We start from the raw sequence: 12,620 nt of genomic DNA, 5'->3' as shown, positions 1-12,620 counted from the left end.
AATGTGATTAGAATTTGAGTAAATCTCCGTGTTCATTTACCATCATCTATAATTTTTTTTTTTTTTTCGGTACGCGGGCCTCTCACTGTTGTGGCCTCTCCCGTTGCGGAGCACAGGCTCCGGACACGCAGGCTCAGCGGCCATGGCTCACGGGCCCAGCCGCTCCGCGGCATGTGGGATCTTCCCGGACCGGGGCACGAACCCGTGTCCCCTGCATCGGCAGGCGGACTCTCAACCACTGCGCCACCAGGGAAGCCCTATAATTTTTTAAAACATAAGTTTAGGGACTTCCCTGGTGGTGCAGTGGTTAAGAATCCACCTGCCAATGCAGGGGACGCGGGTTCGAGCCCTGGTCTGGGAAGCTCCCACATGCCGCGTAGCAACTAAGCCCGTGCGCTACAACTACTGAGCCTGCACTCTAGGGGCTGCGAGCCACAACTACTGAGCCCGCGTGCCACAACTACTGAAGCCCACACGCCTAGAGCCTGTGCTCTGCAACAGGAGAAGCCACTGCAATGCAAAGCCTGCACACCTCAAGGAAGAGTAGCCCCCGCACACCGCAAGTAGAGAAAGCCCGAGTGCAGCAACGAAGACCCAACGCAGCCAAAAGTAAATAAATAAAAGTGATTCAATCCATTTAGTGTTTTAAAAAAAAAACACCATGAGATAGCACTAGGTATACTTGAAGTATTCAAAATCTTCAAATTGCTTATAGTAAGCTTTGGTGAGGATGAAAAGCAACTGAAACTCTCATACTAGTTGAAAAACAAATTGGTACGATTACTTTGGTAAACAGTTTGGCATTATCTGTGACAAAAAGTCTCTCCTTGATCAAACTTGTCGGGCTCTTCTGAGCCCTCTGCTTGATTAGGCCCAATAGCGCCCCCTCACCACAACTAGAGAAAGCCTGTGCGCAGAAACGAAGATTCAATGCAGCCAAAAATAAATAAATAAAAAACAAACATAAGTTTAAAAGCACTTGGTATGAAAACAATGGGACAGAAAGGTTAGAATTAGAAAGTTGGTATCATAGGATAATTTCCATTTATAGCCTTCACGGTATTTTTGTTTTGGGCCGAGTATATTATGATTCAGGTGCAAATATGAGTATACTGATCAAAAAAACCTCTAGTGACTTTTATTAATATGGATATAGAGAATGGGGGCAGTTTCCAAACCAAAACATAATATTGTATTAGCAACTTAGTTTACTTGAACGGAGCGGGTTTTTCCGAGGGAAGTAAAGGGATGAAAGTTGATGATTAAGTGAGGAGGAGTTATAAAATTGGGTATAGGAATGAAGAAATATAGGGGGGAAAGAAAAGATAGTAAAGGTTTTTATTTTACAAAGTGTCTAACTGTGCTATGCATATGTAATATCCACTAATCTAGTGGTTTTTGTGTTGCCCTTATACTTTTAAATTATAGGATTTCTAGCAGTATATTTAAAGAGGTTAAAAGATGAACAGTGAACAATGGTTTGGAAAGAGCAAGTTTCAGAAAATGGAAAAGACTTTGTTTTGAACTCAGTTGGTTTTGAATAGAGCTATTTACTGCCTAACCACTTTCTACATACACAGTAAGTAAATCTTACATGTTCCAATAAATATGTATCCTTTCTTGGGTACCAACATGATTTTCTACAGCATCTCTTACCTCTTATTCTCAACATGTTGGACCACAATGATTTGACCATGACACAAAATCGCCATGGCACTTTACATCCTCATCTGCATCCTCATTTGATATCCTCATGTGTAAAATAAGTTCTACACATTTATCAAAAACTTGATGGCATACCAGTTTGTAATGCTCGTTCATGGTTAATAACAAGAACATTGTGAGAAGTGACATAGGATAGAGATACCTAGAGAAAGGGAGACTAAGAAATAGCGTAGCATCAATTTAAAACTATCAAGACAAAAAGTTAGGGATGGTAGATATAAAGGCCTACGAGAAGGAAGAGGCGTATAATGATGTCTGAGGGAATGCAAGAGTCAGAGCAGTACAGACTTTATGATGCCTGCTCTAAGATAGAGGCACAAAGCCTTTGGTCTGATGAAATGTCTTTCAAACATTAGTCATTGGAACAAATACCTAAGGCCAGAACCTTGCACCAAAAAGTACAGAGACTGTGTTGAGGCTCTCTGACAGAGTTATACAACTAATACTTTCCTGCATGTATACTAAAGGAAGATTCCTCGGTCCTATGATTTTTATATCCTACTATCCATAATGCTGTGAAATGTATAAACAAATGAAATGTTAATTCCTGGGTCCCTATTAAATATTTTAAAAATATGGGGCACTTTAAATATTAAAAATTGGATATTTACATAACTATACATGCTGTTAAGGTTAGAGTTGGGAAGAGCTTGTGGATTTTGACATAGATGTCCTCCTATAACCTGAAGGGGAAAAGCTGCCCACTAGGATGCAGAGGTCGATTTTATGGTGGTGCAATTCATGTTAACAGAATAAAGCAAAAGGAAACACAATCACGCCTTACTTGAAAGTTAACTTTTGCAAAACAGCCTCACATTTATTATTCCAAAATTACATGTATTGAAGGGATCAAAATATGTTCATGGGGGAAAAATAGAGAATACAACTCAGAGAAAAGTGACTTTGTTTTACATATAAAGTACAGTAAATAGCTAAGAAAATTTAGAAATAAAAATATGCTATAGTTCATCATGTTGATAGACATTGTATTCCTTAGAAGAAATGAAGCCATCACCATCATGGTCGTTCTTCTTAAAAATATCTTCTAAAACTGCATTCTGATATGACTTGTCACGTGGCTTCTCATCTTTTTCAAATTCCTTTTTCAGGTAATGACTTATCTAGGCCAAAATAATATTTCTTTAATAAAAATATATCACAAGAAATTTCCAGCAACTTTGAGAAAATGTTTACATAAAGAAACTCATATCTAAGACTGCTTATAATAAGTGACACAAAAATTTAAAAAGCTATTTGAGGTTTAATTTTTTCAACCTTTGAAGCAATTTTCTGAAGAGAAACAGATCTTCAAACTAGTTTCCCCCGAGGTTTTAGGTGGTTAGTGGTACATACTCAGATTAACATTTGAATTGAATTTTGTTGAAACTAAATGCTTTCCAATAATCTACACTATCCACATTACCAAAGGAAACTCCCTCTTAAGAATTTCCATTAGTGAATAAAATCCAAATTGGCATTTCTATAATCTCTAAAGTTATTGGGTTGGCCAAAAAGTTTCATTCGGGTTTTTCCAGCCTATGAAAAACCCGAATGAACTTTTTGGCCAACCCAATAATAAATATGTATAATGAATTAAAAAACCCAACTACAGGTTTTGAAATAAAATTTAATTTTCTTAATTTTTCTATGCTTCTATAGCTCTCCCCCAATCTACAAATTATGATCATCTCTCTAATGTCAAATAAGGAACAGGTATTCTGAAGTATTCCCTTTTCTCTATATGACATTTCTCTAAGCAAAGACACATTATAAGCACAGCCTAACATGGTAGCTACTAGCCATATATGTCCATTAAGCACTTGAAATGTGGTAGATCAAATTGAGACAAGCTACTGTAAGGGTAAAATACACAACAAATTTTGAAGATAATACAAAATGTCATTGATAATTTTTATATTGGTTTCATGTTGAAATGGCAATATTTTAGATATATTGAGTTAATTAACATTAATTTCACTTGTTTCTTTTTACTTTTTAAAATGTGGCTACTAAAACATTTAAAATTATGTATGTAACTCAATTATATTTCTATTGGAAATTATGTATATTACATAAATAAATCATATATTAATACATATAATAACTAAAGAGAGTAAAGCACAACGTTTTGGAGATAGTGTTAAACAAGGCTGGGTATTTTATTTATTATCACTTTTTTTTTGCATTGAAGTATAGTTGATTTACAATGTTTCAGGTACACAGCAAAGTGATTCAGTTATACAAATATCTATATATCTATGATCTATTCTTTTTCAGATTCTTTTCCATTATAGCTTATTACAAGATACTGAATATAGTTCCCTGTGCTACAGGGACAACAGTAGGTCCTTGTTGTTTATTTTATATATAGTAGCGTGTATCTGTTAATCCCAAATTCCCAATTTATGCCTCCTCTCCTCCTTTCCCCCTTGGTAACCATAAGTTTGTTTTCTACGTCTGTGAGTCTATTTCTATTCTGTAAGTAAGTTCATTTTTGTATCATTTTTTTAGATTCTACATATAAGTGATACCATATGATATTTGTCTTTCTCTTAGTTTACTTAGTATGATAATCTCTCTGTCCATCCATGTTGCTGCAAATGGCATTATTTCACTTTTTTTTAATGGCTGAGTAATATTCCTGTGTGTGTGTGTGTGTGTGTATACACACACACACACACACACACACACACACACACCTTCTTTATCCATTCGTCTGTCGATGGACATTTAGGTTGCTTCCATGTCTTGGCTATTGTAAATAGTGCTGCTATGAACATAGGGGTGCATGTATCTTTTTGAATTATAGTTTTGTCTGGATATATGCCCAGGAGTGGGATTGCTGGATCACATGACAACTCTATTTTTAGCTTTTTAAGGATGCAGAAGCTAGGTAACTGAACTCCAGGACCCTGTTTACCAACTTTCTGGACTACACAGTTCAAATTTTTCCTAGCTCTTTTAATAATCTCATGTAATCCTCACAATCCTATGAGGTGGGAATTGTTTGCCCAGTTACAAATTCCTACAGTGCTGCTTGAAAAGATCTTCTGCTGTAGGTTAGATGCCAGAAATGCCTCGTAGAGATTAGTTTGGTATTTTAATGACCCTCTTGCAGGGAGAAAGGAAATTAAACAGTCTTAGTTTCAAGTTTTACATTAAAAAAGTACATTTTCTTCTTGGAATTTAGTTTTTTTGTAACCAGCTCTATAAAAGCAAATTAATCAGTCCATACTAGGTAGAAGTAAAAATAATAGCTATAACACAGATGTGACAAAAAATGAGATTGTACATATGAAATCTGTTTGAATTACCTCAGTTTTAGAAAGTTGCCGGTCATTGTCCGCATCTATCTGTTTAAATGTTTCAATGCTTCGTGGTCCTTTGGTCACAGCATAGAGCTCAATCTCAAAAATCAACGTTGCATCAGGTGGAATCTTGCCTTCTGCTAAAGGTGTAAATTTTAACACTTTAACTTACATGAAGATAATGTTCAAATATTTATTTACAAATAGCCATTATAGCATTATGATTATATTATTTCATATTTATAAAAATTGCTTTCTAAATATTTCTTAGGAACACTTTTTCCATATGTCTTCAAACCAAGTCAGTTCTAAAGACCCAGGGGACCATTATTTCCTGATTAAATTGAAATAAATATAAATCATGTATTTTTAAAAATTAATGTATTTATTTTTGGCTGCGTTGGGTCTTCGTTGCTGTGCGTGGACTTTCCCTAGTTGCGGCAAGCGGGGGCTACTCTTCATTGCAGTGCGCAGGCTTCTCATTGCGGTGGCTTCTCTTGTTGCAGAGCACGTGCTCTAGGCACGTGGGCTTCAGTAGTTGTGACACGTGGGCTCAGTAGTTGTGGCTCACGGGATCTAGAGCGCAGACTCAGTAGTTGTGGCGCATGGGCTTAGGTGCTCTGCGGCACGTGGGATCTTCCTGGACCAGGGCTCTAACCTGTCTCCCCTGCATTGGCAGGTGTATTCTTTTTTTTTTTTTTTTTTTTCGGTATGCGGGCCTCTCATTGTTGTGGCTGTTGTGGCCTCTCCCGTTGCGGAGCACAGGCTCCGGACGTGCAGGCTCAGCGGCCATGGCTCATGGGCCCAGCTGCTCCGCGGCATGTGGGATCTTCCTGGACCGGGGCACGAGCCCGTGTCCCCTGCATTGGCAGGCGGACTCTCAACCACTGAGCCACCAGGGAAGCCCTAAATCATGTAATTTTTATTAATATACCCCAACATTATACAGGAGAGAGCTAGTGCAGAGAAGAAATTCACAGGCAGAACAATTTCAAAGATAGGTATCTTTTAGAAAATGATTTTGTTCAGTTATTTGGAAGTATGAATAAAATATATGTATTAGTATACATGTCTTTCAAATTTTTATAGACAAACAATAGTGCAATGACAGAACAAACCAGTAACAATTTCATGAAGAAATTTATAATCACAAAAAAGCCTTCTAAGTATTAAGTTAAATAGCTCTCTTTAATAAAGTTAATCTATTAAGTGATGTCACAGATGACTTTAGCAATCTATGGGCTACTTCAGAAGGCCATTCATAAAAATGACCTGCAGAAATGACTTGCTAAGAGGCACTGGGTGGCTTTTGTCACCAGTACATTATAGTTACTCAAATATTTGTTGAATGAATGGCCTCTATCACTTATTTAAAAAATGGCTAAGTTTGTTCTTTGAAGCAAACAGTAATTTTTTAAATGAAAAAGTGGAGAATTCTTGCTAAAGTATTTACATAGTCCAAAGAAAAAAGCTTGAAAGTTACAGCCAAAATAAGTGGATCAGCCATCTCCAAAGCCAGGACATAGAAAAATCTACCCACATATTACATGACTAATGTGACCATCCCAACCAACATACCACATATTACCTGACTTTATAGTAAAAGAGCTAGAGATTGATTGACTGATCATTTTTACAAAACCGATTCCTATTCTGTCCAGTTAAGACCTCTTTATGACAGAAAAATAACTTCTCCTGACAATAATTAAAAACAAATTCAAAACACAAATTCAAATTTCTTAAAAAATATTACAAGTCTAAGTTTCCCCAAAATTCTACTGTAAACATAGAATATATTGCCAGTTAAGTTTTATCTTACTAAAAAATTACAGTATAAAGAAGAGAAAAATATGCATTTGCTATAGAATTACTTGTATTTAGAGAAGCAGATCAAAGAATTAGAAGTTAATGTAAAGAATCTATACATACCACATGTACTGTTAATTAAAGCACTAACAAGTCACATGCATTTCAAGACATGCAGGGGTGCTCTGTGACATTAGGCAAAGATATTGCGCACAGGAAAAGACTTCTTCAAGTACTACCTAAAATAAAGTTATAGCTAATGTTAGGTCTTAATAACAACTTATTTAAAAAAGCTTATTCAATCAAGATATTGTTTGTTAAGCAGTTACTTATGGTATACACAGCAGCTTTTAAAATAATTGAATTCAAGCTATTAGTAAGCTATTATAAATAATGCAGGTAAACTAGCAGTTAACTACATTCCAAAGAACACACTTTTGTCGGGCCTCAGTTTCCTTACGTGTAAAATGTAGGTGTTGGTGATGTTACTAGTCAGATTCATTATTTTTATATATTTATTGAAGACACCTCAAATTGAATATGAACTAACTTCAAGTCAAATTTCTACATTTTTGTAGCAAGGGTCTGGCTTATTAATAGCTTAGGCAGACTGGGTAGTCATTTGTATCTAAGCATAAATTAGTTTACAAAAAGGATAAAACAAGTACTCATTTGTCACAGGGTAACAGGACCCAAGATGAGCACCTATTGATGAGAGATGTGGGTGCCCTGGTAGCAGGCAGAATGTGGAGGTATCTACAAGAGAGAAAGAGAAACTCTGAAAATGAGATTAAGGAGAATGAAAGGCAAACTCTGCCTATATCATTTTGCCTAGAATTGACCTCAACCTATGACAGCATTTTTAGGACAAGACTGCGTTCAATTTATCTTCAATTCTCTCTCCCTCTCCTAGGTTCCTTTACAACTAAAAATAGGATACACTAATTATGGTTCTGTGGGAGCTATTTTGATGGAACCAAATGATTGGCGAAAAGCTTTGAAAGTGAAGCTGTAGTTATTTGGAACTGTCTCTTTAGGAGCTTTAAATCTGATTGGATCTGACTTGTACCACTAACTTCCCTCCAATCCAATTTGGGGCAGTGATCCCCTACTTTTGCTGGAAAGAATAGGCGAGGGAACCATTCCGCCTAATGAGTAAACTAACAGCCTTAAAGAGGGTGTGCCATTTCAATGAAATATTGGGGAGTAAAGACAACATTTCATTGTAGAAAATCTTTAATTGCTTTAATTATATACTAAATATTTCAAATACGTGGGGTTAAGAAGGGCTCTAAATAGAATGAGGAGGTAAAGATTCTTCCTTTGGGGAATTCCCTGATGGTCCAGTGGTTAGGACTCTGCACTTCCACTGCAGGGGGCATGGGTTCAAATCCCTGGTCGGGGAGCTAAGATCCCCGCAAGCCCTGGGGTGTGGCCAAAAGAAAAATCTTTATAGTCTTCACACAGCAATAGGAAGCAAGGACCCAACTGAGAATGCAATATAGAAACCGGCCCTCTGCCACACAGCCCATTTTCCCCTCTTAAAAATTTCTCTATTCTGCTCCACTTTTAACTTTAGTGATTTTAAAAAATTTAATTTTTGAAAAATTAATACATATCTTTCTCTGTCAGACTTATTTCACTTAGCATAATACCCTCTAGGTCCATCCATGTTGTTAGAAATGGCAAGATTTCATTCCTTTTCATGGCTGAGTAATATTCCAGGGGTGTGTGTGTGTGTGTGTGTGTGTGTGTGTGTGTGTGTGTGTGTTGTGTGTGTGTGTGTGTGTGTATACCACATCTTCTTTATCCATTCATCCATCGATGGACACTTAAGTTGCTTCCATATCTTGGCTATTGTAAATAATGCTGTAATGAACACTGGGGTGCATATATCTTTTCAAATTAGTGTTTTCATTTTCTTCAGAAAAATACCCAGGCGTGGAATTGCTGGATCATATAGTAGTTCTATTTTTAATTTTTTGAGAAACTTTTGTACTGTTTTCAGTTGTGGCTGTACCAATTTACATTCCCACCAATTGGGATGTTATATACAGCACAGGGGATATAGTCAATAATACTGTAATAATTCTGTATGGTGTGTAATCTATAAATATATCGAGTCACCATGTTTTATACCTAAAACTAATATAGTATTTTAAGTCAACTATACTTCAATAAAAAATTTAGTACATGCATACAGTAAAAAACTTAAATAGTATAATATATTACAGACTGAGAGGAAATCTCCTTACCCTTGACCCTCAGGCCTCCTTCCCAGGAACATTTAATATCATCAGATGGTGTATTTTTTAGATAGTCTATGTAGATACATGATACGTATGTGAAATTTTCCCTCTCACATGTAAGCTCTCATTGAGGTTAGGAAACTGTTTCTGCATTGTACACTGCTTTATGCTCAGTGCCTAGAATAGAGCCAGGCACTGATGCTCAATAAATATTTGTTGCAGGAATATATTCTATCCCATTTTATCTTTAACACATTAATACATATGGCTCTACTTCATTCTTTTTACTGGCTGCACAATAATCCACTGTATAGATATAGCATAACTTAGTTAACTAATTTCCTACTAAGGGATACTCGGGTAGTTTGCAGTCTTGCTACCCAAAAAAGTCTGCAATCCATGTTCTTTAAGATGTACCTTGGTACACATTCCTGGAAATGGAACTATGGGATCAGAGGATATGTACATTTTAAATTTTGATAGAAATTGCTAAAGAGGTCGAATGATTTACATTCCCAGCAATAATGCATGGGACTGCTGTTTTTTCCATACCTTTGCCAACTTTTATGTCTTTGCTAATCTGATGGGTGAAAATGGTATATCATTTTTGTTTTAATTTCTTTCTTTAATGATGACTGGACTTGATAGAGCTAAAGTTTATTGGACCCTATATTCTATATCTTATTTAACTTTGAGAGTCTGCTTTTGATTTTTTAACTATATACCCGAAGTCTATGACTTATTTTTAAATATAACTTAGAGATATACATATTAAAACACCTTACCATAGCCTTCCTTTCCATATGCAAATGAAGGGGGTATAATCAATTTTCGCTTCTCGCCAGGACACATATCCGTCATCCCAATGTCTAGGCCTTTTATGACTTGTCCAACACCAAGAACAAACCATTTGGGGTGGCCTTCATTTTGTGTCCGGCTATAATTAAAAACAACACCTAGGTAAGTTGATTTCAAGAAAAATAAAATCAAACTTTAAAATACAGCTGAGCATTTAGTTCCAATTTAAAATTGGAGTCCTCTCTAACCATCTCTTTTCCTATATTAAGATTCATTCTGAACCCCCTAGTGGGGTGTTTGGCTCAAACTTCCCTCATAATAGCCAGACAGAGGTATGATTTGCCCAAAGCTAGTCATTAGGAGTCATCTCATTTTCTTGTTTTGTCATCTTTACAAAAACTATTCAACAGTTAACTTTTTAATGGGTCTCCTGCCCCTAACTAGCTGCATGGATTGTCCAAATGACTTATTTACCATTCTGGGTTTGTTCTAAAAAATAATGGTACAGGTTTAGCCTCAAAAAGTCATTTGAACCATGATTAAAATTTGTATTTTTTCTTCTTATTAAATTTCTCTATTCTAGATGCAAAGAACTAACTTTCCCCAATTGTATTTTTATAGGGTAAGAGCACAGAAGGAGAAAAGACATTCTACCTCTGAGTAATAAACCATCAATTAAATCAGAGTAAGTAGTGGTGGGATGAGGGGGCAGGCAGGACACAGGGTCCGGAAGTCACCAGACAAAGTCATTGTAGTGGCTTCTTGATACAGCTGGAAAGTGGCCTCCAGCCAGTAAATATCGTGCTTCTGAAGGCCAGACAATATCTCCCAAACAACTCTACGTAGTCCTCAGTAAGGAGGCTCCAACCCACAGCAAAGGAAAAGTGTGAACATTCTTACAAACAGTACCTTGACTTACTTCTATAGGTACGAAGGGTAGTGGTGGTGGTCGGGGGAGTGTATGGATGTGTGTATTTTTAATAATTTCTTGGGTCAACATTTTCAGTAATTTAAAATAATATTCCATATAATAGGGAAATACTGTATCAAATCTGATTTCCCCCCTAGAAATAAAAGGCTGAACTCTCGCTGTTAAAAAACAAGAACAAATCAAACAACAAATTAGGTTTCTGGTTGGTGGAGGGAGGCTAGATTTAGTGCATCAACTGGACGCGGGAGCTGTTCGCATCATTTCCTACCTGCAGTAGAATTTCGAGCCGTCTTTAGCCAAGAAGCCGTCGTAATGGGCATTTAGCACGTCTCCCTTTTTGCTTGTGTTAGAACAGTTTTCTGGACGATGCAAAACTTCAATTTTCACTTCCTCTATGCTCTCCTCTGCCTTTTGTCCTTGAGCAGTAAAAATGCCCCACAGGTAAACGAAAATGATTAATCTAAATAAGAAATGCATGATTCCGAGAGTCGGCCCCAGATGACCACCGCGTTCCCTCATGCGTGTCACTGGCGCGGAGTGGCCGCGCCAGCAGCCTAGTTACGACGCGTGGCAGTCATTGTCCTACGTCATAAAAGGCCGGGGGCGGGGTGAAGCGTGGCCCCGCCCCCTTTCCCTGCGGCGCGCCCAGCAGCGGAATTTTTGCGCGTTGGCTGCTGGTTTCGTCCTGCTGGGACCCCTAGCTTTGGCTGGCTGTTTTCAGTCGCTAAGGCAACACTCCACACTTGCACCGCATCTTCTCGCTAAGTCCGCATAATTTACAAACAGTTTCCTCAGGGTTCGATAGTAACGTTCGCGTTACCTTTTGAAACTGGCAAAAGAGGAAATAAGACTGATGGGATGTCGTAGTCCGAGGATACGATTGTCATTTCTGGGCATGAAAGGCGTCTCCTCAGATCCCTAGAGAACTGGTGGGCATCGGGGGAGGCATTCTGCTTCTGCGGTGTCTTTGAAGCGCCTTCTCGGGGTCGAAGTCATGCATTAAGCGGTTCCAGGCTAAGCCACACACTAGTACACAGAGGTACCGCTGCTCCCCGAAGCGGGTTAACGGCTGTTCCCCAGAGCCGACTCCAGCGATTCGGGACCGGCTGCTGGTTTGCATTTCCTTCCCTCACCACTCGCTGTCGCCCTTGATTTGAGGGCTTCTAGGAGTGCGGGTAAAGCTCTTAACAGTTTTGCTTTTCTTACCAAGTCTGCGACATAGGTAATTATCCACATTCCACTGACGAGAAAACTAGGTAATTTGAGTATTGGGCATTCTGTTTCAATCTCACGGCTAATACGCGGCAGGGATTTGACCAAGTCCGACACAAAGCCAGCCTTATATCCTCACCCCCAACATTTTAGCATGAAGAACTTTACAACAAACAATAAATTTTACTACCCCATCACCGCGGCCTTATATCCACTACTTGGATTCTATCATTAACATTTAACTATACGTATTCGATTTATTAAATACATTTCCATCTGTCCATCTATCCGTCAATTCGCCGTATTTCCAAGCGAACACCCAAAGACTTTTACCCAAACCAGAAGGACCTCAGCGAAGGCCTGGATTAGGCTCTGGAAGGGGAGGTGTTATCCGCCTCAGTGATGCTAAAAGCCTAAAAGCCGCAGCACCGAGCCTGCTTATATCGGCTTTGCTTAAAGCTTGTGAAATTACAGAAATCTGAAAATTATTGTCAATTATACAAGGGGATGGTCATTTCCAAACAGGATTTTAAAAAATCATAAAGGCTAGAGAAAACTTCCATTTTTAAAATAAAGTCCAACGCTTGCTTC

At 37.9% G+C, this 12,620-nt stretch overlaps 1 protein-coding gene across 3 annotated transcripts; it reads right to left on the bottom strand.

Moving 5' to 3' along the window:
• Nucleotides 1–2,509: 2,509 nt before the first annotated feature.
• FKBP7 (FKBP prolyl isomerase 7) lies at nucleotides 2,510–11,411 on the bottom strand. Of its 3 annotated transcripts, none has more exons than XM_030850836.3 (4): nucleotides 11,086–11,411; nucleotides 9,874–10,025; nucleotides 5,040–5,170; nucleotides 2,510–2,846 (listed from the first exon to the last, which is right to left on the bottom strand). In XM_030850836.3, the coding sequence occupies exons 1-4, from the start codon at nucleotides 11,334–11,336 to the stop codon at nucleotides 2,685–2,687; spliced, it is 696 nt and encodes a 231-aa protein (XP_030706696.1). In that variant the 5' UTR covers nucleotides 11,337–11,411; the 3' UTR covers nucleotides 2,510–2,684. The 3 variants fall into 3 exon arrangements, with proteins under 3 accessions (XP_030706696.1, XP_030706686.1, XP_060158185.1); XM_030850826.3 differs by having other exon boundaries at nucleotides 5,040–5,173; nucleotides 11,086–11,409; XM_060302202.2 differs by lacking the exons at nucleotides 2,510–2,846; nucleotides 5,040–5,170 and adding an exon at nucleotides 5,226–7,078 and having other exon boundaries at nucleotides 11,086–11,410.
• Nucleotides 11,412–12,620: the final 1,209 nt, after the last annotated feature.

The sequence above is a fragment of the Globicephala melas genome, chromosome 7 (assembly GCF_963455315.2).
Source record: "Globicephala melas chromosome 7, mGloMel1.2, whole genome shotgun sequence".
Taxonomy (NCBI): domain Eukaryota; kingdom Metazoa; phylum Chordata; class Mammalia; order Artiodactyla; family Delphinidae; genus Globicephala; species Globicephala melas.
The sequence above is the reverse complement of the archived record's forward strand: the minus strand, read 5'-3'. Positions and strand labels throughout refer to the sequence as shown.

Excerpts from the sequence above, each read along its gene's own strand:
- FKBP7 (XM_030850826.3), bottom strand. The coding sequence starts at position 11,336 with ATGAGGGAACGCGGTGGTCATCTGGGGCCGACTCTCGGAATCATGCAT. Across the intron at positions 10,026-11,085 it reads GGCTCGAAATTCTACTGCAG|CCGGACACAAAATGAAGGCC; the intron begins GTAGGAAATGAT and ends TTTTAATTATAG. Across the intron at positions 5,174-9,873 it reads ATATGGAAAGGAAGGCTATG|CAGAAGGCAAGATTCCACCT; the intron begins GTAAGGTGTTTT and ends TTACACCTTTAG.